Consider the following 22,624-nt stretch of genomic DNA (forward strand, 5'->3'; position numbering starts at 1 on the left):
AACAACCCTGCTGTATTGTCTTCATCTGACAGTACAGACGGGCCCTAGGAACAGTCAAGACTAGGTTTCTTCTTCACCTGTACAGATGCTCCATGACTGTGCTGTGCTCAACAATTCTATAGTGTAAAGGAAAGGGGTATCAACAAGCTACCTGCAACCTTATCAAACTCAACACCCAAAAAACAAATAATCCAATCCAGAAATGGGCAAAGGACGTGAACAGACATTTCTGCAAAGAAGACATCCAGATGGCTATCAGACACATGAAAAAGTGCTCAGCATCACTTGGCATCAGGGAAATACAAATCAAAACCACAATGAGATACCACCTCACACCAGTCAGAATAGCTAAAATTAACAAGTCAGGAAATGACAGATGCTGGCGAGGATGCGGAGAAAGGGGAACCCTCCTACACTGTTGGTGGGAATGCAAGCTGGTGCAACCATTCTGGAAAACAGCATGGAGGTTCTTCAAAAAATTGAAAATAGAGCTACCCTACGACCCAGTAATTGCACTAGTGGGTATTTACCCTAAAGATACAAATGTAATGGGCGCCTGGATGGCTCAGTGGGTTAAGCCTCTACCTTCAGCTCAGGTCATGATCTCAGGGTCCTGGGATCAAGTCCCACATTGGGCTCTCTGCTCAGCAGGGAACCTGCTTCCCCCGTCTCTCTCTGCCTGCCTCTCTGCCTACATGTGATCTCTCTGTGTGTCAAAAAAAGAAAAAAAAAAAAAAAAAGAGACAGATACAAATGTAGTGCTCCGAAGGGGCATGTGCACCCGAATGTTTATAGCAGCAATGTCCACAATAGCCAAACTATGGAAAGAACCTAGATGTCCATCAACAGATGAATGGATAAAGAAGACGTGGTATATGTACAATGGAATACTATGCAGCCATCAAAAGAAAAGAAATCTTGGGCGCCTGGGTGGCTCAGTGGGTTAAGGCACTGCCTTCGGCAAGGGTCATGATCTCAGGGTCCTGGGATCGAGTCCCGCATCGGGCTCTCTGCTCAGCAGGGAGCCTGCTTCCTTCTCTCTCTCTCTGCCTCTCTGCCTGCCTCTCAGTATACTTGTAATTTCTCTGTCAAATAAATAAATAAAATCTTTAAAAAAAAAGAAAAGAAATCTTGCCATTTGCGAGGACATGAATGGAACTAGAGGGTATTATGCTTAGCGAAATAAGTCGATCAGAGAAAGACAATTATCATATGATCTCCCTGATATAAGGAAGCTGAGAGGCAATGTGGGGGGTTTAGGGGGTAGGAAAAGAATAAATGAAACAAGATGGGATCAGAAGGGAGACAAACCATAAGAGACTCTTAATCTCACAAAACAAACTGAGGATTGCTGGGGGGATGGGGGAGGGAGCGGGTGGTGGGTTTATGGACATTGGGGAGGGTATGTGCTATGGTGAGTGCTGTGAAGTGTGTAAACCTGGCGATTCACAGACCTGTACCCCTGGGGCTAATAATGCATTTTATGTTAATAAAAAAATTTTTTAAAAAAAGTTACCTGCATTGTATGTATTTAAATAGCCACAGACTGAAGCTACCACTCCTTGAAAAGATGCAAATCCTACCCATATGCTACCATAATGGCCCTAGGAGGAATCAGTGCATTACACTGGCAAATGGTATAATTACACAGTTCATGGGAAGGTAAGGGAGGGAATCTCCCAAATAGAATATTGCAGCATAGAGCAACTAAGCCAAGAGGGACAAGCTACATTACAGAGTGTTGTAGCCTGTACAATAATTACACAAAAAATGCAGGGGAACTAGGTAGGTAGAAATCAACCAAAATATAGGTTCCAATCTTTCCTTATGCTAGAAAATGAACAGATGCCTCAAGGTTATTTACTAAACTCAAAAGAGAAAATGAACTTGTACATGACTTGAAAAGACTAAGATAAGGAAAGTACCCACAGATCAATGGAACATTGGTGTATCATTCAAGGCTGAGAAGAATTTGTTAAATTCTGTTCCCGAGCTCTGAGGAATACATGTGATATGCCAATCAAATGAGAACACACACATATATAAGTTCTATATGAGGTTCTCAGTAAAAATGTCTGAGTCGTCTTTTTTTTTTTTCTTTTTTTTTTTGTCAGAGAGAAAGCACGTGCACGTGAGGGCACAAGCAGGAGTGGTAGGCAGAGGGAGAAGCAGACTCCCTGCTGAGCAGGTAGCTTGATGTGGAGCTCAATCCCAGGACCTTAAGATTATGACCTGAGCCGGAGGCAGATGCTTAATTGACCAAGTCACCCACACGTCCCGAAGACTGTATTTTCTTTTTATCCCCACACCCAATGTGGGGCTCAAATTAATAACTCCAAGACCAAGAGTCACGTGCCAGCCAGGCATCCCAAGTTTTTAGCCTCTTCAATTTCTAAAGCCCAATGCTTAGGGAAAGACAATATATTTTTAAAGCCAATGTAGTATGTTTTCTAAAGAGTGGCATCAGATTTTTAAAGCTGATAAGAAAACAGTAAAATCACAGTGACACAAACTAATTTGGGGGGACGTTTAGAGTACTCATTTCTGAGCATGTGTGCACCCAGAGCAGATTTATAATGTTATGGAAACTCATCTAATTTTGAGCTGTTGATCCAAATCTATCCTGGCAGGAAGCAATAAATTAATAGTTCTAAGTCTGGGCAAAATAAAGGCAGGATGACTTTTGGCTTCCTTTCATTACAATGGAGGTGCCCTGGATTCCTGCCAACAGATCATGAACCAATGCAGGCCTTAGTTAAAGGAAATAAAGACCCTGAGTGCTCCATAACTTAGCACCTCAGCATCCACTGTGTTGCTGGTCCCACCAAACCTTGTCAGTTTCGATATTAGAGATCTATCTTCTTGAGCAAACCTCTAGTTTTTATTTAGTCCCAATGATTAAGAATCTGTCTTGAGCTCTTCATCCTGAAGATAGTGCCTAAGTTCCTTGCCCGGTATCCCAGTCTCATGGGCCAATGTTCTTGTCTCTTAGGGACAGGAATCTTAACCCTAACCCTCAGCATCCTATGGCTGAATCCCTGCCACGACTCTTCCCTTACAACCACTACCCTACACTTGTGTTCATTTTTGCTCCTAGACTCCTGAGAGACTATGTTCAATCTATTTGCTAGATTTTCCATGTCTTGCCTATTTCTACATCTCTGATGTACCAACCCATTGCTAAATTCCAGAATTCACTGATACCATGATCTTAATGTCTCTAGCCATCAAACCTCTCTGACACGGGCTCATCACTTGCCTGGATTGCAGAGATCACAACCACAGCTAAAGTCAGACTGAGCCACCCAGGCGCCCCCCAGCACTACTCCTATACATGTTTGCAAAGTTAGTTTCTTTTCCCTGGAGGGTCTACTTTCTTCTCTTCATACCTTTGCTCATATTATTTACTCTACCTATAATTTCCTTCTTCCATAAGCTCTCAAAGTAATGAATGTTCACAATGCAATCTCTTCTTTACTCGTTATAATATTATGTATTCATTACTCAAGGTGACAGGAGAGCATACAGTACATTTCAGAACGATTCTCATGGAGAAACAGTGAAAGTTCAGCATTTAAAAGGTTAATTTTCATCTATCTATAACTTTTAAAATACTGGGTCTTTTATTTATTTTTTAAAGGTTTAAAAAAAAAAAAAAAGATGTTTTTTATTTATTTGACAGAGATTGAGACAGCACAAGCAAGGGGAGTGGCAGGTGGAGGGAGAGGGAGAAGCAGACTCCCCACAGAGCAGGGATCCAGATGCAGGGCTTGATCCCAGGACCACCAGGATCACGACCTGAGCTGAAGGCAGACCCTCAATGACTGAGCCACCCAGGCATCCCAGTACTGGGACTTTTAAATTTTGTTTCACAAAAGTATCAATCTCAAAGAAACCAATTCTACACCACAATAGTTTGAGAAGATTCCCTCCAGGGGCCACAAAACTAGAAATTCTTAAAGCAGAGTGATCAGTTGTGCGGTCTGGCACCTGACAGGGAGAAGGGCCTCAGAAATCAGAAGGAAATTCATGGGAGCAGATCTAGGACAGTGGGGTGGCATGGGAAAGGGGTGAGAGGCAGTGGGAATGGGTTCTGGATCCTTATTGGGACAGACAAATGGGAAGAATAAAGTAGAACTCAGGCAAAGGAAGGGGCCAGCTAGCGTTCGGAAATCCCTCCAGGGGAACAGGTTTCCTTCAGCTTCAGCCAGCCCTCCTTATCCTTATCACAGAAGCTCTTCACTTTTTTAGGTTATGGAAACACTCTAAGAATCTGACGAAAATTATGGACTGTCTTTCCCAGGAAACTGCACATGACTATAGCTCCTAATACAATTAGGTTTAACGGACACCTGGGTGAAGCCTCTGCCTTCAGCTCAGGTCATGATCTCAGGGTCCTGGGATGGAGCCTCGCATCAGGTTCTCTGCTCAGCAGGAAGCCTGCTTCTCCCTATCTCTCTGCCTGCCTCTCTGCCTACTTGTGATCTCTGTCTCTGTCAAATAGATAAATAAAATCTTTTTAAAAAAAATACAATTACGTTTAAAACCAAATATAATCCTTGGACATTCATGAAAACCATTCACAAATCCCAAATTCAGAATGCCTGAATTAGGGGTGCCTGGGTGGCTCAGTGGATTAAAGCCTCTGCCTTCAGCTCAGGTCATGATCCCAAGATCCCAAGCACCACATCCGGCTCTCCGCTCGGCAGAGAGCCTGCTTCCCCCCTCGGCAGAGAGCCTGCTTCCCCCCACTCTCTGTCTGCCTCTCTGCCTACCTGTGATCTCTGTCTGTCAAATAAATAAATAAAATCTTAAAAAAAAAAAGAATGCCTGAATTGAAAAATTCCTTAAAAAGAAAAAAAAATTCCTGAGGGGGCACCTGGCTGGTTCAGTTAGTAGAGCATGCAACTCTTGATCTCAGGGTTGGAAATCTGAGCTCCACTTTGGGTGCAGACATGGAGGGAAGGGAGAGACAGTGGCTAGGGGGCAGAAGGGAAACATGTTCTGCCATCATATAACCTTTTATGATGGTAAACTCATTACCATAGACATGGCTTTCATTTCCGATTTAAAAAGGAAAAATATCTAAAAACAAATTAGTTGGCATTCAGAGCAAGTGTCAATCACGGCTTTACAACGAGGAGAGAACTCCTTTGTTCCACCAAATCACCTACCAAATGTTTTTCCAAATTCTTTCATCAAGAAACATCTTCAAAAGGCAAGATCCTTAAAAATGTAAATATAACTTGAATCATTGGTATGAATTAATTTCAGCCTAAATATAAACTGATATCAGATCCTTTCCTATCTTCACAAGGATTATGAAGCAGGCAAACATTGAACCTTAGAAGGGAGAAAGCAGAGTGACGAACAGAAATAACAGAAAGGAGAAACTGGGAAATTGCTTATTGCACAATTGCTGGCAATCTGCTTTTACCATGGCCACAAACACAAACAGCTGTTCAGAATGATTTCATATCCCACTAGATAAATGTGCCAATATTTTCCCAGGAACTATGGTTACAACCAACTTCCACAGGTTTTCTAAGTACTCCTAGCTGGAGTGAAACAGAGTTCGGTTTTTCTTTTACACTTAACTTTCACTTAAGCTAAAGCTTCTATAAAGTTAGGTATTTCCTGTGTGGTAAAGAATAAGTAAAAAAGCTAAATAACAGAGCCACATGAAACATTCAAACTTACTTGCAAAATATGTGATCACACTTTGTGGAAACAGGCTCTTTGATCAACTCCAGACTAGAAGGATAGGGGGGGGAAAGAAAGAAGGCTCAATAATTCATTTCAATATAAATAAATTCTTGGTAAAGAAGTGCAATTTTAAGCTGCTATAACTGAGTCAAGGTAAGGCTTTAAGTTCATTTAATAAATATTAAATGTCTGCTAAAATAGCAGAGAATTTGATCCTTACATTTCTGAGCTTTCAGCCCTCAAAACAGAATATATTACACTCTTTTCCATACTCTCTATTATTTTTTGCATTTAAAAGATTGGCTGTGGGGTGCCTGGGTGGCTCAGTGGTTTGGGCTGCTGCCTTCGGCTCGGGTCATGATCTCAGGGTCCTGGGATCGAGCCCCGCATCGGGCTCTCTGCTCCGCAGGAAGCCTGCTTCCCTCTCTCTCTCTCTCTTTCTCTCTCTGCCTGCCTCTCTGCCTACTTGTGATCTCTGTCTGTCAAATAAATAAATAAAATCTTTAAAAATAAATAAATAAATAAATAAAATAAAAGATTGGCTGAGGTACACCTGGATGGTTCAGTTGGTTAAGCGACTGCCTTTGGCTCGGGTCATGATCCCGGGGTCCTGGAATCGAGTCCCACATCAGGGTCCCTGCTCTGTGGGGAGCCTGCTTCTCCCTCTCCCTCTGCCTGCCACTCCCCCTACTTATGCTCTCTCTGTCAAATAAATAAATAAATAAATAAAATCTTTAAAAACAATTGGCTGACATTAATCTATTATTTATTAGTTTTCACTGATACATTTTTCAAGCTAAATTTGTGGGGAACATCCTATACCTTAACTAAACTTAAAGTGCCATGAAGATAACAAACTTCTTGTATTTCTTTTGGGTCATCTCACAGCACATTATTATTATTTTTTTTTTTTTGGCGCGAGTGCCTTTTTATTTTAAATTTCTTTCTTTCTTTCAAGTAATTGCTAGACCCAATGTGGGGCTCGAACTCACCACCCTGAGATGAACAGTCTCGTGCTCTATGGACTGAGCCAGAAAGGTACCCCTTAAATTTCTTTTTTTTTTTTTTAAGATTTTATTTATTTGTCAGAGAGAGAGAGAGAGAGAGGATATGCATGGGGAATTGCAGGCAGAGGGAGAAGCAGAATTGCAGCTGAGCAGGGAGCCAGACTCGAAACTCGATCCCAGGACCCTAGGATCATGACCTGAGTTGAAGGCAGACACTCAACTGACTGAGCCACCCAGGCAGGCATACCCACCACTTAAATTTCTTAATATGGAAAATTTCAAGCATTTACACAAATAACAGTAAAATAAACCCCACATACCATCACTTAGTTACAATTATCAACTCAAAGCTTACTTTGAGCTTTACTCAAAGTCTTACGACCTCTGTACAAACACCCACCCAACAAGGCCCAGATCATTTTAAAATAAATCCCAGGAGTCATTCATTTCATCTATAAATATTTCAAAACATATTTTTAAAAGGCAAAGATCTTTTTAGGGTAACCATGAAACAATACTACTCTCAAAAATTAATTTTCGGGGTGCCTGCTTGGCTCAGTCGTTAAGCATCTGCCTTTGGCTCAAGTCATGATCCCAAGGTCCTGGGATCGAGTCCCACATCGGGCTCTCTGCTCAGTGGGAAGCCTGCTTCTCCCTCTCCCACTTCCCCTGCTTGTTTTCCCTCTCTCGCTGTGTCTCTGTCAAATAAATAAAATCCTAAAAATAATAATAATAATAATTTTCTTTAGGGGCACTTGGGTGGAAAGTTGCTTAAGTGTTTGACTCTTGGTTTCAGGCCCTGATCTCAGGGTTATGAGATTGAGCTCTGTGCTCAGCATGGAGTCTGCTTAAAATTCTTTCTCCCTCTGTCCCTCCCTGCCACATTCTCTCTCAAATACATAAGTGAATTTTTTAAAAAATAATAATTCCTTTATATCATCTAATATACAATATGCTAACTTCCCTCACTGTCTCTTAAAATTTAATATCTATGTAGATCAGGATTCAAACAAGATCCATGCACTGCATTTGACTGATGTATCTTAGGTATCTTTTAATCTATAGATCTCACTCCCCTTTTCCCCCTTGTCAATTATTTTAAAAAGCAGGTCATTTGATCTGTACCATTTTTTAAAATGATTTTATTTATTTGACAGAGAGAGAGAGAGATCACAAGTAAGCAGAGAGGCAGGCAGAAAAAGGGGGAAGCAGGTCCCCGCTGAGCAGAGAGCCTGAAGCCGGGATTGATCCCAGGACCCTGGGATCATGACCTGAGCTGAAGACGAGCTTTAACCCACTGAGCCACCCAGGTGCCCCAGATTCAATTTTTTGACAAAAACATTTCACAGGTGGTATTGTGTGCTAGGACTTATTATGTCACTTTAGGAGGTACATGATGCTTGGCTTGTGCTTACTTTGTAAAAAAACAATGTAATAAATACTCACCATAGAAAATTTAGAAAATAAAAAAATAAATTTAGAAAACTATTAAAATTTTGAGAAAAGAAAACTTTGTCACCCAAATTCCCATCCCTACCAGTCTATTCACAAAATCTTAGTATCTTCCTGAGATTATTTCACTTACTAATACAACAAGGAATTATACACAAGTACAATTCCTAGAGGGGGAGGTAGAGCAGGAGACAAAACAAAGCCTGTCTTTATAGAACTTTGATTCAGGTTATGGTAAGACAGCTGAGAATTAAACAAGAACATATGGGAATAAGAGCTAAAAATGAAAATAAAGACCTGTAACAGGGACAGAGAGTGCTGGGTGGGGGGACATTGTATACAGAGTGACCAAGAAAGGCCTCGCTGAGATGACATTGGCAGACAGTTGCATAATGTGAGGAAACAGGCTGTGCAATCATTGGGGGAAGAACATTGCAGCAGAGGGAACAGAGAAGGCAGACTCTGAGCAGGTCCCTGCCTGGTATTTCTGAAGGTCAGGGAGCAGGCCATGGGGCAAGCACTAGTACAAGAGGTCAGGCTGGCATCTGGGAACCTGAGCAGGTAGGAATCTATAGGCGATTTTAAGTCTTTATCTTTTATTCTGAATGAGAACTTCAGCAACCGATTTTTGGTATAGTTCAGCCAGGACATCAAACAACAGGCCATCTGTGTGTGGCAGGAATGTGGGTCTTTTCATTACGTGTTTCACTTTTTAGAAAAGGATCCCAGGAAAAGCTGGGGGACAATAGCCTCGTTGTGAAAGGTTTGGTAACACAACTCTTGTGATCACACGGTTTCTGACGCAGTACAGGTAACAGAGAAGAAAATATCACAGGAAGTCAGAAGGCCAGGTTTCTACTACCCGGTCTCTTTTTTTATTAGCAGAGTGACCTCAGGCCAAGCCCTCGACCCGAATCCCAGGTTCCTTCTGTTACCCACTCTAACAGTCTCTTGAGGTTATTGTCAGAATAAAATTAAATGTTACTTAGGAAAATGTTCACAACCTGAGATGACTTGTACCAAAGCGAGAATTATTATCCGGACCTAATGTGATTTTTAAAAAGAAAAACCACCGACAAAGGGAACTCTGATTTGCTACTAAATCACAAATCCTCAGATAAGCTACATATCAAAGAAATTCTCAGTAAAGGCGAAATTGGATTTAGCTATGATACCAGATGGCTTTCATTCTCACCACTGACTCAACTCTGAAATAATTATGTTTCAGTATGGTAATTATAAGCCGAGCTATACAAACATACTGTAAACACAAACTTTAAATGGATGAAAACTTCGAAATGTAAAAAGGTAAGGACTGTTGAAAAAAAGCTTTTGAAGAGGGAATGGGGAAAAGGGCCTCTGGGTGGCTCAGTTGGTTAAGCATCTGCCTTTGGCTCACGCCATGATCCCAGGGTCCTGGGATCAAGCCCAGCATCACATCAGGCTCCCTGCTCAGTGGGGAGCCTCCTTCTCCCTCTGCCTGCTGCTCCCCTCTCCCCCCATCCCACTCATGCTCTTTCACTCAAATAAATAAATAAAATCTTAAAAAAAAAAAAGGAAGAAGGGGGTGCCTGGGTGGCTCAGTGGGTTAAAGCCTCTACCTTCGGCTCAGGTCATGGTCTCAGGGTCCTGGGATCGAGCCCCGCATCAGGCTCTCTGATCGGCAGGGAGCCTGCCTCCCCCTCTCTCTCTGCCTGCCTCTCTGCCTACTTGTGATCTCTGTCAAATAAATAAATAAATAAAATCTTAAAAAAAAAAAAAAAGAAGAAGAAGAAGAGGGAACGGGAATGAAAAAAGTCCTCTTCTAGATCTGATGAAAGTAAGTGTTCACTATGAAAGTGATTCAAATATTTTAAATTCTTCTTGTTTCGGCAACATTTTAGACTTACTGTATTTGAATTTTGGGCTTCCAGCATGGGTGTAAGTGATTAGAAAGATAAGCTGAAAACCACCACCACCTACCAGGATACACATTTTAGCAAACTCTTCTGAAAGTCAAAAATTTTATAGAGTCCTGTGTAAAAAGTTAGAAAGGAAGAAATAAACAACATCGGTAATTTAAAGAGAGGCTAACAAAAGGTATATTTTAGCTCAAGGGATCTCAAAGAACCTGGAACCCACGGAGTGCCTGGGTGGCTCTGTGGGTTAAGCCTCTGCCTTTGGCTCAGGCCCTGATCTCAGGGCAAGCTGCACACACATCAGGCTCTCTGCTTAGCAGGGAGCCTGCTTCCCACCCTCTCCCCGCTTCACCCCACCCCCACCTCTGCCTGCCTCTCTGCCTACTTGTGATCTCTCTCTCTCTGTGTCAAATAAATAAATAAAATGTTTTTTAGAAGGGGAGGGGTGGGGAGGTGCCCGGGTGGTTCAGTTGGTTAAGCAGCTTTAGCTCAGTTCATGGGGATTGAGCCCCGCATTGGGCTCACTCTTCAGTGGAGAGGCTGTTTTCCCTCTGCCTGCTTGAGTTCTCTCTCTCTGTCCAATAAGTAAATAAACTCTTTAAAAAAAAAAAAAAAAAAGAAGCTGGAAGCCTACCCTTTAGCTACTGGAACACTGTTTCCAGTCATAATCAGGAATCATTTATTAAGACACGATTGAAAATTATACTGTTTTGCGCACTTTTTGTTTTAAACTTTTTATTTATTTGAGAGAGAGTTCATGAGCATGAGTGGCGGGGGGGGGCGGTAGGGGCAGAGGAAGAGGGAGAAACAGACTCCCTACTGAGCAGGGAGCCCTTGCCCAGGGGCTCATTCCCAGGACCCTGGGATCATGACTAGAGCAGATGTCAGATGCTGAACCTACTGAGCCACCCAGGCGACCCAAGGGCACTATTAAACAAATGAACAAAAAGTAGAGTAGGTATGATTCTCATCCTAGAACTTTCCATTTGGATGAGTTTAAAGTTTAACGATGAAGAGAAGAAAAGTTTTAGTTTAAAAACCCAAGTAGAGGAGCGCCTGGGTGGCTCAGTATTTAAGCGTCTGCCTCAGGTCACAATTCTGGGGTCCTGGGATCAAGCCCTGCATTGGGCTCTCCGCTCAGTGGGGAGCCTGCTTCTCCCTCTCCCACTCTCCCTGCTTGTATTCACTGTCTCACTGTCTCTCTCTGTCAAATAAATAAAATCTTTTAAAAAATAAAATAGGGGGGGGCGCCTGGGTGGCTCAGTGGGTTAAGCCGCTGCCTTCGGCTCAGGTCATGATCTCAGAGTCCTGGGATCGAGTCCCACATCGGGCTCTCTGCTCAGCAGGGAGCCTGCTTCTCTCTCTCTCTCTCTCTGCCTGCCTCTCCGTCTACTTGTGGTTTCTCTCTGTCAAATTAATAAAAAAAAAAAATAAATAAAAATAAAAATAAAAAAAAAAATAAAAAATAAAATAGGGGGCACCTGGGTGGCTCAGTGGGTTGGGCCACTGCCTTCGGCTGAGGTCATGATCTCGGGGTCCCGGGATCGAGTCCTGCATCGGGCTCTCTGCTCAGCAGGAGCCTGCTTCCTCCTCTCTCTCTCTCTCTGCCTGCCTCTCTGCCTACTTGTGATCTCTCTCTGTCAAATAAATAAATAAAATCTTTAAATAAATAAATAAATAAATAAAATCAGGGGTGGGGGGCGCCCGGGTGGCTTAGTGGGTTAAGCCTCTGTCTTCGGCTCAGGTCATGATTCCAGGGTCCTGGGATCTAGCCGCGCATTGGGCTCTCTGCTCAGCGGGGAGCCTGCTTCCCTCTCTCTTTGCCTGCCTCTCTGCCTACTTGTGATCTCTGTCAAATAAATAAACAAAATCTTAAAAAAAAGAAAGAAAGAAATATATTTGGGGTGCCTGGATTGCTCAGTGGGTTAAAGCCTCTGCCTTCAGCTCAGGTCATGATCTCAGGGTCCTAGGATCAAGCCCCAGATCAGGCTCTCTGCTTAGCAGGCAGTCTGCTTCCTCCTCTCTCTCTTCCTGCCTCTCTGCCTACTTGTGATCTCTGTCTATCAAATGAATAAATAAAATCTTTTTAAAAATAAAATAAGATAAAATCAGGGGTGCCTGGGTGGCTCTGTGGGTTAAGTCTCTGTCTTCGGCTCAGGTCATGATCTCAGGGTCCTGGGATCGAGCCCCACATTGGGCTCTCTGCTCAGCGGGGAGCCTGCTTCCCTCTCTCTCTCTGCCTACCTCTCTGCCTACTTGTGATCTCTCTCTCCCTGTCAAATAAATAAATAAAACCTTTAAAATATATATATATATAAAGTATATAGAAAATGAAATAAAATAAATAATAAAAAATCTAAGGCTATTGTTAATAGAAAATAGATTTTAAAAAATAGGGAGTTGGAAAACATACAACTGCTAGTTGAAAATGATAATTTACCATTAACTTTCATTCTTGCATCTGTTTTTTATATATCTGAGCTTTTTAATTGATGGTTTAATTTGCCACAATGAGAAAGAACATTATATTTTTATAACTGAGTCTCGTGGAAATATAAAATAAATGGACCCGGATGCCACACTATTCAAGACTTTCTGATCACTCTTTGTAAATATCATGAGTAAGTTTTATGCTATTTCAAAAGCAATTTTTTTTTTTCCGGTTGTCATTTCCTGCTTCTCTGGCTCTGATGATTCATACAGTAGGCTATAAATCTCATTTAGCTCTTGTTTTTATTTAGCTGAAATGTTCAGGGGCAAGGGAGAGGGGGGTTACTTACAAATCTTGTATCTCTCTGGGAACACGACTTGCATTTTCTTTAATCTAATTTACTTGACTCCAAATACGAACAACAACTTTGAAGCACAAAGAGAAATGTACTTGAATTTACTCTCCTTTATTGAAGGGGCAATAGATAAAGCTTTCCAATTTACCTTTTGAATATTACCCACCACTATCCATCACAATATTAAAAACCATTAAACTATCAAAGGACCAATTTAGCTTATTATTTAATACCTTCAACAAACATTTAGTGAGTGGCTACTATGTCCCAAGTACATTGCTCTAACTACTAAGGACATGGAAGTAATCAAAAGAAATAAAAACCCTTGCTTTCATGGAGTTTTAATCCTATAAGGGTAGAGAAAAAGAATAAACAAATTATACAGAATATTAGATAGTAATAAAAGCTATGGGGGTAAAAAATAGGAAAGGGAAATAGTGTATTGGGGGTAATGGTTTTATCACTTTAAATAGGGTTGTCTAGAAATGCCTCTCTGAAAAAGTGGTGGGTTTTTTTTTTAAGATTTTACTTATTTATTTGAGAGAGAGACAGAGAGTGCGCATGCGAGAGAGCACGGGAGGCGGGAGGAGTGAGAGGCAGAGGGAGAGGGAGAAGCAGACTCCCGGCTGAGCAAGGAGCACGATGTGGGAGTCGATCCCCAAACCCTGGCATCATGACCTCAGCCAAAGGCAGACAATTAACCAACTGAACCACACAGTTGCCCAGCATCCAACTCGATCTCAGCTCAAGTCTTGATCTCAGGGTTCTGAGTTCAAGCTCCACATTAGGCTCCATGCTGGGCATGGAACCTACTTAAAAAACAAAAAACAAAACCAAGGGGCGCCTGGGTGGCTCAGTGGGTTAAAGCCTCGGCCTTCGGCTCGGGTCATGATCCTAGGTTCCTGGGATCGAGCCCCACATCGGGCTCTCTGCTCAGCGGGGAGCCTGCTTCCTCCTCTCTTTCTGCCTGCCTCTCTGCCTACTTGTGATCTCTGTCTGTCAAATAAATAAATAAAATATTAAAAACAAAACAAAACAAAACCAAGAGGCCAGATTGACCAGAATAAAAGGAATAAGATGAAAGAGGGTAGACAAAAATTCTTCTAAGGTTCCTTTATGGCTTTTCACCAAGACAGCCTAAGGTATAGCTTTTAATTATTTTGTAGATTTAGCAAATAACATAGATATTACCTAGTGACTGCTTGGGGTTCATAACCTGTATTGTGCCATAGACCCCCTTTGGCAGCTGGTGAATCCCATAAACACCCTTCCCAGAATAATGCTTTTATGTGCATAAAATTAAAAAAATATAAAATTATACAAGAAACCAATTATGTTGAAATAAAGTTCTAGCCATAGGCCTCTAAGGGTCGAGGAGGGTCAGCAAATTAAGAGCTCCTGAATACACACAAGAAAACTTCCTGGATTGACAGATCTGTTCTATATCTTGACTAGGTCACACAGATAGACACTTGTCAAAACTCATTGACTTGCACACTTAAGATGTCTGCATTTCACTGTAGATAAATTATGTTTCAACTGGAAAAAAAGACCTTGAGGGGTGCCTGAGTGGCTCAGTCAGTTAAGCAGCTGCCTTCAGCTAAGGTCATGATCCCAGGGTCCTGGGATCGAGTCCCACATCAGGCTCCCTGCTCATTGGACAGTCTGCTTCTCCCTCATCCTCTGTCTTCTGGCTTTGTGCTCTCACTCTCTGTCAAATGATTAAATAAAATCTTAAAAACAAAAACAAAAAAACCTTGAATATTTTTAATATTCTAGCTCCCTCTTTATAGATAAAGAAAAATAAAGGCGTACTCAAAAAGTCAGAGACTTGCCAAAGGTTTTGATGATTTGGAGTATTCTTTTTTTTTTTAAGATTTTCTTTTTGGGCACCTGGGTGGCTCAGTTGGTTGGGCAAATGCTTTTGGCTCAGGTTGTGATCCTGGAGTGCAGGGAGAGTGGAGAGACCCGCATTGAGCTCCCTGCTGAGCAGGGAGTATGCTTCTCCCTCTGACCCCCCCTTTCTCATGTTCTCTCCTTCTCTCATTCTCTCTCTCTCAAATAGATAAAATCTTTTTTTTTTTTTTTAAGATTATTTATTTATTTATTTGACAGAGATCACAAGTAGGCAGAGAGGCAGGTAGAGACAGGGAGGGAGAAGCAGGCTCCCCGCTGAGCAGAGAGCCCGAAGTGGGGCTTGATTCCAGGACCCTGGGATCATGACCTGAACCGAAGGCAGAGGCTTTAACCCACTTAGCCACCCAGGTGCCCCTCAAATAAATAAATCTTTTTAAAAAAAAATCTATTTTCACGTGATCTCTACATCCAACATGGGGCTCAAACCCACAACCCCAAGATCAAGAATTGCATGCTCTACCAACTGAGCCAGCCAGGCACCCCTATATTCTTTATTTTATTTTTTTTTTAAAGATTTTATTTATTCATTTGACAGAGAGAGATCACAAGTAGGTAGAGAGGCAGGCAGAGAGAGAGAGAGGAGGAAGCAGGCTCCCTGCTGAGCAGAGAACCGGACACGGGACTGGATCCCAGGACCCTGAGATAACGACCCGGGCCGAAGGCAGAGGCTTAACCCACTGAGCCACCCAGGCGCCCCTTATTTTTTTTAAGATTTTATTTATTAAGAGAGAAAGAGAAAACTCAAGAAGGGGGAGGGACAGAGGGAGAAGGAAAAGCAGATTCCCCACTGAGTAGGGAGCCCAACTTGGGGTTTGATTCTAGGATCCCAGGATCATAACCTGAGTGGGATGCAGACGCTAAACCAACTGAGCCACCCAGGCACGCACCCCCGTCCACCAAGTATTCTTATTTCAATATATAGGGCTACTTCAACCAAAGACCTACCCACTCACAAGCACAAATCATTTGTGATTTTATTTTGCCACTAATAACTATGCCTTTTCCAAGTGACTGAGCTGTTTTTAGAGCTTGGATGAAAAGGCCAATTACTCCAAACCAGATCTCTGAGCCCAAGTAGAATCAATCAAGACAGTCTACGAGCTAGGAAAGATAGGGGAGCGGAATGTGTTAAGGGAGGGGAAGGGGAGAGACAAAGTGGAGAAAAGGGAGTAAATTCCTATATTCCCAAAGCTCTCAAGTTAAGAAAAGAAGCAAATTTAATAGTTTAATCTTAATAGATATAATTTTTTCTTAATATATATGCAAGGTCAATTCTGCTTATTTGCATAGGATATAATCAAGTAAAGAGGAATCTAAAATTAATAAACCCTTCTGTCGACTTACCAGATTGGACACTCTAAGATTTTCTGCATAGCATTAAGGACATTTTGTACTTCTTCAACACGATCCGCAGGTAAATCCATTTCTTCCTGTTCCAGTGAATTTTGAGGCATAAGCTTAAATATATATGTGTATATTTGTATGCACACACACATTACTTTGAAAGGTTTCTAAGAACAGCCTAGTTTCATTAAATGTGATTTTTAAACAAGAAATTTAGACTGGAGTGCTTTAAAATCATACCAATCACAGAATTAATATCAAAGGCTTTTTTTTTTTTAATTTTAAAAGCTGTGTTTTTTTGGTAATTAAGACCATTTAAATTGCCTTCTTCCCCGCCCCCCCCATAAAGCCTCCAACAACTTCCTTTTGGTCTTTTTCTCTCTCCAAGAAAAAAAAAAGCCACAGCGGGGTGACTGGGTGAGTGATGGCAGCCTCATATTTCTCCAATGATCCTGGCTCTTTTCTTTTTCTTGGTGAAAATCAACCTCAACAAAAACAAACCCTACACCAACCAACGCTCCCCACCCCTGCTCTTCCCCTGTGTTTCCCACTGGTCTGCATTTCTTTCAGGATCCTCTTTAGGTACGTCCCTGCCTGTAGCATCGGTGACTACTGACGCCCCTCTACTTTCTTCCTGTCCCTTCTCAAAAACGCGTATGAAGCCAGTTCTTTCTTAAGGGCTGTCCCTCCGACAGAATCCAGCCTCCTATTCTCAGACACATTCCTGCCCCCTTTCCCTCCTCAGAATCTCCTTCTCACATATACCAGCCGGTCTTTTTATACTATGAATCTCCCCAGGACACATTCCAGTTCCTGCCATCAGGACTCCCCCTCGGACACACCCTGCCCCCTTCCTTATCCTCGGTGCCTCCGCTGCCCCGAGACCCACAAAATGCCCCCATCCCCATGATTTCCCCAGACTCACGTCTTAGTCTTCTCAGGTTCCCACCCTCTGCCGGTCCCTGCCAGGTAACACCCATCTTGCTCTCTCACTGCACACTTGAGACCCTCTCCCTTCCCATGGGCTCGCTCACCTTCACTCAGAGCAAAGTGTCGGGGCTTCCCGGGTGCAGGGACCCAGTTCCCTGAAAACCCCCCAGACCACCTTCAATCCTGAAAGCCTTGGCGAGTTCACGCTGCGCAGTCGCACTTTCAATTTATCTATAATTCCCGCGCTTTCCTGTTGCCATGGAAACTGGCCGCAGCCACTGAGCGACAACCTCTCTGAATACGAGATCGAAACCCGTTACGGAAGGGCGGAGCAGAAAGAGGCCGAGAGTCTCTCCGGGCTCCCGATTGGTCATCCATTCTATCCCCCGTTACGTAATTAGAAAGAGACGGAAGAGACGGAATTCTCCCGGAGTTTTCTGTTAGGCCCCTGCCCCCTCACCTCTACGCTTCTACTGGCGGCTTATTACGTCACAGTTTGCTGGACTAGGGCCGGAATCTACCTGAAGTCCGAATATGAGCTCAAGATAGTGCTGAAACAGTCACAAAAAGGGGGCCCTGTTCCCTCACCATTTCTGCCGCATGGAAGTCTCCAGTTTAGGTAAATAAAAGGATTGTGTGGGAAAAACTACGATTTCCAGGATGCATTGCGGATCGACAGGTCTTCCCCACAGTGTTCCTTGGAAACTGTAGTCTTATGGAGAGGCGCTTTGGACACCGGAAGCGGGCGCGATTCTCATGGCTAACCAGTTGATAGTTTGAAGAGCTCCGTGCGCTTATGCACGTCAACAGATATGGATTGGAGTGTTAGGTTTTCGTATCTTGAAAGCGGCGAATAGGCTAAAGAACCTACAAGTCCCAGGAAGACTACAATTCCCATCCAGCCCCGCGAGTCTCGGGGAAGGAGTCCACTAAGGTCAGTGACCTAAGGGAACTCGGAGGGCGCGGAATTTACCTGGGAAGGGAAAATGGGCTTCGCACCACGACTGCGCACTCGTAGTTCCGCCCCTCCACCCCAGTGTTTGTTATTGTTGTGCTGTTCTGGCAGCTCCTGCCCCGCCCCTGGCAGGCATGCTTGACCAATCAGTGGGATGATCGTTTTGAGGGACAACTAGTAAGAGCCAATCATCTTGTCGGAAACTCAAAAACTGGGGACTAGGCCCTATTTCTATCCGCCATGTTAGATTCACCCCGCAGGGATAGCAGCGGAGCTGGCAGCAAACGGTTCTTGCACTGGCCTCCGGCAGGCGCCCCCCGGGGGCCGGGAGCTGGTAAGAAAGCAGCTGCGGTTACGGAGGGGTGGTAGCACGTCGCCACTGAGAGGGCTAAGGGAAGTTTAAGGAAGGGATCCTGCAAAAAAAAAAAGGGGGGGGGGCTAGTTTTCCTGTGTCCGTGGGCAGCCAGTCTTGTCAGTGACCAGATGAGAGAGCCGTTCTGGCTGAGCGGCCGGATACTGCCAGAGAAATGGAGGGTCCGTGGCTCAGAACCTCAGCCTCCGCTAATGGAAGGCCAAGACTCCTTAGCAGAAAGGGGGCCTAAGCAAAGAAAACGAGAGAGTCCTCAGAGGGTGGTGACACTGTCTTGGGGACGTGGAGTGCTAGGAAACGATAACTGGAAGACTAGGATGAAGTCTGCAAGGGGAAAAAAAAAATGACACTGCCCATAGCCTCCCAACCCCATCCCCTCCGCTTGAGAACCTCATAAAGGAGTCTCCTTGGTCAGGGACCTCAGGTATTGAAAGGACACCTTTTTTCCTTTTTGTCAAACACCCAGCTATAGGTCACACATTTTAACCCCCAGATAGCTTGTCAGGCCTTTGGTGGAGATAGTAATCAAAGCTCAGGTTGCCAAGTCTGCTTCATTAACGGGATTTTTGGTATCCTGAGAAAACTGACGTAGAGGAAAAACTATTTTGTGCCAAGCAGAGGTGAGCCAGTGGCATGAACTTATAATAATGACAGTTTTGAAAGCTGAAGGCCTGAGTCCCAGCCAGCTGACTTAACTGGCTTTAAACCTACAAGGGCAGATGGTCCTAACCATAACTTTGGTATTTCCACAAGTTCAAGATTAATGCTCTTGCTGAAAGAATTTTCACATAAAAGCCAAACAGAAATAGGCAATTCTTTATGAAGACCTGGATATGATCCAGCTTAGCTAGAATCCCCCACTTCCTGTTTTCTCTCATCAGCCTTACCAGCTGGATGAGCTCCAGGGTAACTAAACTAATTTTAATTGTGTAATTTGAGAAAAGGGGAGTTAGTTTCCTTCCTCCTGGAGTCTCAGAAGTGTGGAAGGGTTTCTCAGAAGTTGGAAAAGTGAGAACATGTTTCAGAATATCTACGTTTTGGCTGACTGAACCAGTTACTTCATTTCCCTGATACTTTTTTTGCCCAAGAATCTGGGGAGTTGACAGGAAATCTCTCCAAATGTTAAGGACCCCAAGAATTGCATTCCATGTAAATGAATACTAGATGTCAGCAGATTGGTGCCAGAAACTGATATTTTTTTGGTAGTGAACTTGGCTCTAAATAAAGACAATGGAAAAAATTGGAGGGTAATTGATTTGGGATTAAAAAAATCCCTGATCCTCAGAGACTTCAAGGTCCTTTTTTTTTTTTTAATTTTTTATTTTTTATAAACATATATTTTTATCCCCAGGGGTACAGGTCTGTGAACAAGGTCCTTTTTAATAACAGCCTCAATTGTATTGTTTCACAGGGCACTGCATTTTGGTTTTTAAAGACTGATTTATTGTAATCATTTTTACATTTTAGTAACGTTTTCAGAGAACTTGCACACCCGTTTTTATTTGACCTATTTTATAAATTAAGAGGCTGAAGCTCACGGGTTAAATGACTTGCTCACCATTACGTGACTAGTAATGTGTCAGACCCAGCTCTTCTCAACCCTTTTGCTCCCTCCCCCAGTATGCTGCAAACTGCTGAGACTTAGTCTTACTCATCTCCTACCTCCTATGCCTAGAGCAGAATCTGGTTATTTGAAGAGATTTTTTAAAGATCTGTTGATGAATATGTTTAAAAGATGACCTTTTTTGTTACAACTTTGGTTTGGATTTTAGCAAACTATTTTTCATGAAGTCTTAAGAACAAACCTATCTAACAATTCATCAGTAAATAAAATCCTTAATTAAAAACAACTGACCAGAGGGTTGCCTGGCCTGCTCAGTTGGTAGAATGTGCAACTCTTGGTCTTGGGTTTTAGGTTTGAGCCCTATGCTGGGTGTAGAGACCACTTAAAAATAGAATTTTTAGGGGCACCTGGGTGGCTCAGTGAGTTAAAGCCTCTGCCTTCAGCTCAGGTCCTGATCCCAGAGTCCTGGGATCAAGCCCCGAATTGCAGAGCCCTGCATTGCATGGGCTCTCTGCTCAGCGGGGAGCCTGCTTCCTCCTCTCTGCCTGCTTCTCTGCCTACTTGTGATCTCTGTCAAATAAAATCTTTAAAAAAAAAATATATATATATATAGAATTTTTAAAGGAAAAAAAATTGACCTGACCAGAGTAGATATTCAGTTACAGAATTGTTAACTTCTTCAACATGATAATGGTATCATGGTTTTCAAAAAGCCCCCCCCCTTTTTTTTTTAAGATTTTCATGCTCTGGGTGCCTGGGTGGCTCAGTGGGTTAAGCCTCTGCCTTCGGCTCTCTGCTCAGCGGGGAGCCTGCTTCTCCACCTCCTAGTGATCTGTCTGTCAAATAAAAAGTTAAATCTTAAAAAAAAAAAAAAAACACTTTAAGATTTACATGCTCAATTTTAGGGAAGAAGTAATGGCTGTCAAAATAATCCAATAGGGATCAGGTATTGCTATAATAAGATTAGTCCTGTGTTGATGATAATTACGGAAGATAACTGATGGGTCCTTAGGGGTTCATTATATATTAATCTTTATTTTATATATATTTAAATTTTCCCATAATACTTTTTTTTTTAATAAGATTGCTATAGTTAGTTTAAAGCAGTTGACTCCTGTCACTCTGTATTGGGGGAATTGGGTGGGGGCAGTACGGAAGTATAAATGAAATGAGGGTAGCCTTGAGTTTCCTAATTATATGTCAATTACTCTGCTTTTATATATGAAATTCTCCATAAAAGAAAAGAAAGTGAAACTACTAAAAAAAAAAAAAAAAACATGAACTTGGATGAAAGGTGTTGACTGCTACCCCGGTGTAATTTCTTATCTAGTATTTTGTCCTCTAAATTGTTAAACCTGATATAATAGAGAACCTGGGTTGCTCAATTTAGGAAAGGCTGCTTTTCCAAGAAAAAATGTAGAATGTCACTTTCGAGTTAGGAGAATGTAAATTCCCTGAGGGTAGAGACCTATATGGGTTTTACTGTTCTGTCCTACTACTAGCAGATACTGGTAGTCTCTATTGACTTAACTAATCATATTAAGTCTCATAAAATCCAGAAGGATTTTGCAAATGTTAGATGGTTTCTGTGGGTGTGGCCAAAATTTACACTGTCTAAGCAAACTTTTATCAGTGAGATTTGGGGGTGCCTGGGTTGGGCCTCTGACTCTTTGATATCAGCTCAGATCATGGTCTTGGGGTCATGGGATTGGTGGGACTCTGCACCTTAGCGGGGAGTCATCTTCTCTTCCTCTGCCTTTCGCGCTGCTCATGTGCACTCTCTCTTTCGAAAATAAATCTTTTTAAAAAGCACACACAGAGGGGCGCCTGGATGGCTCAATTGGGTGAGCATCCGACTCTTGGTTTCGACTCTTGGTTTCGGCTGCTGTCGTGATCTCAGACTCCATGGATCAAGCCCTACATCAGACTCTGCTCAGCACAGTCTGCTTCTCTCTCTCCTTTGACCACACCCCGCCCCAACTTGCTTGCTCTCTCACTCTGTTTCTCAAGTAAATAAATAAAATAAATAAAAATCTTAAAGAAAAAGCAAAATAGTGAGATGTGTTTTATGCAACCCACCAGATTATAAATAGCCGAAGAGGGCGCCTGGGTGGCTCAGTCAGTTAAGTGTCTGCCTTTAGCTAAGGTCATGATCTCAGGGTCCTGGATCCTGCTCCTCCCTCTCCTTCCTGCTCATGCACTCACTCTGCCTCTCTGTTGGTCTCTCAGGTAAATAAGTAAGATCTTTTAAATAGATAGTATTAGAGCAGAGACCCTGTCTTACTCACTGTTGTGTCTTCCTGGCCTTGCCTGTATTAGGTCTTTTTTTTTTTTAAGATTTTATTTATTTATTTGGCAGACAGAGATCACAAGTAAGCAGAGAGGCAGGCAGAGAGAGAAGAGGAAGCAGGCTCCCTGCTGAGCAGAGAGCCCGATGCGGGGCTCGATCCCAGGTCCCTGGGATCATGACCTGAGCCAAAAGCAGAGGCTTTAACCCACTGAGCCACCCAGGGGCCCCACCTGTATTAGGTCTTTACAAGCTTTTTGAGTGATTATTTATACAGTTTATTATTTTTTTAAAAGATATTTATTTATTTATTTGACAGATCACAAGTAGGCAGAGAGGCAGGCAGAGACAGAGGGGGAAGCAGGCTCCCTGCTGAGCAGAGAGAGCCCAAGGCGGGGCTTGATCCCC

At 42.8% G+C, this 22,624-nt stretch overlaps 2 protein-coding genes across 14 annotated transcripts in view; one reads left to right on the forward strand and one right to left on the reverse strand.

The window, feature by feature from the left end:
• Positions 1–18,077, reverse strand: part of BRCA1 (BRCA1 DNA repair associated) — a 67,632-nt gene extending 49,555 nt beyond the window's left edge. For 4 of the 11 annotated variants that reach the window (XM_013045926.2, XM_004772609.3, XM_004772610.3 and 1 more), the window contains exons 1-3: positions 17,145–17,369; positions 16,111–16,223; positions 5,701–5,754 (exon numbers count right to left, since the gene is read on the reverse strand). In XM_013045926.2, coding sequence (XP_012901380.1) covers positions 5,701–5,754; positions 16,111–16,220 — 164 coding nt within the window. In that variant the 5' untranslated portion in view covers positions 16,221–16,223; positions 17,145–17,369. Of the gene's footprint in view, positions 1–5,700; positions 5,755–16,110; positions 16,224–17,144; positions 17,370–18,013 lie in introns of those variants that run through there. The other 7 variants (XM_013045929.2, XM_004772616.3, XM_013045928.2 and 4 more) reach the window with 5 other exon arrangements.
• The window catches only part of NBR1 (NBR1 autophagy cargo receptor), a 32,615-nt gene continuing 27,501 nt past the window's right edge, over positions 17,511–22,624 (forward strand). For 2 of the 3 annotated variants that reach the window (XM_004772619.3, XM_013045930.2), the window contains exon 1: positions 18,199–18,329. The gene's annotated coding sequence lies outside the window, so the exon portion shown is untranslated. Of the gene's footprint in view, positions 17,975–18,198; positions 18,330–22,624 lie in introns of those variants that run through there. The other variant, XM_004772618.3, reaches the window with a different exon arrangement.

The sequence above is a fragment of the Mustela putorius genome, unplaced genomic scaffold (assembly GCF_011764305.1).
Source record: "Mustela putorius furo isolate JIRA1106 unplaced genomic scaffold, ASM1176430v1.1 tig00000487_pilon_pilon_pilon, whole genome shotgun sequence".
NCBI lineage: Eukaryota > Metazoa > Chordata > Mammalia > Carnivora > Mustelidae > Mustela > Mustela putorius.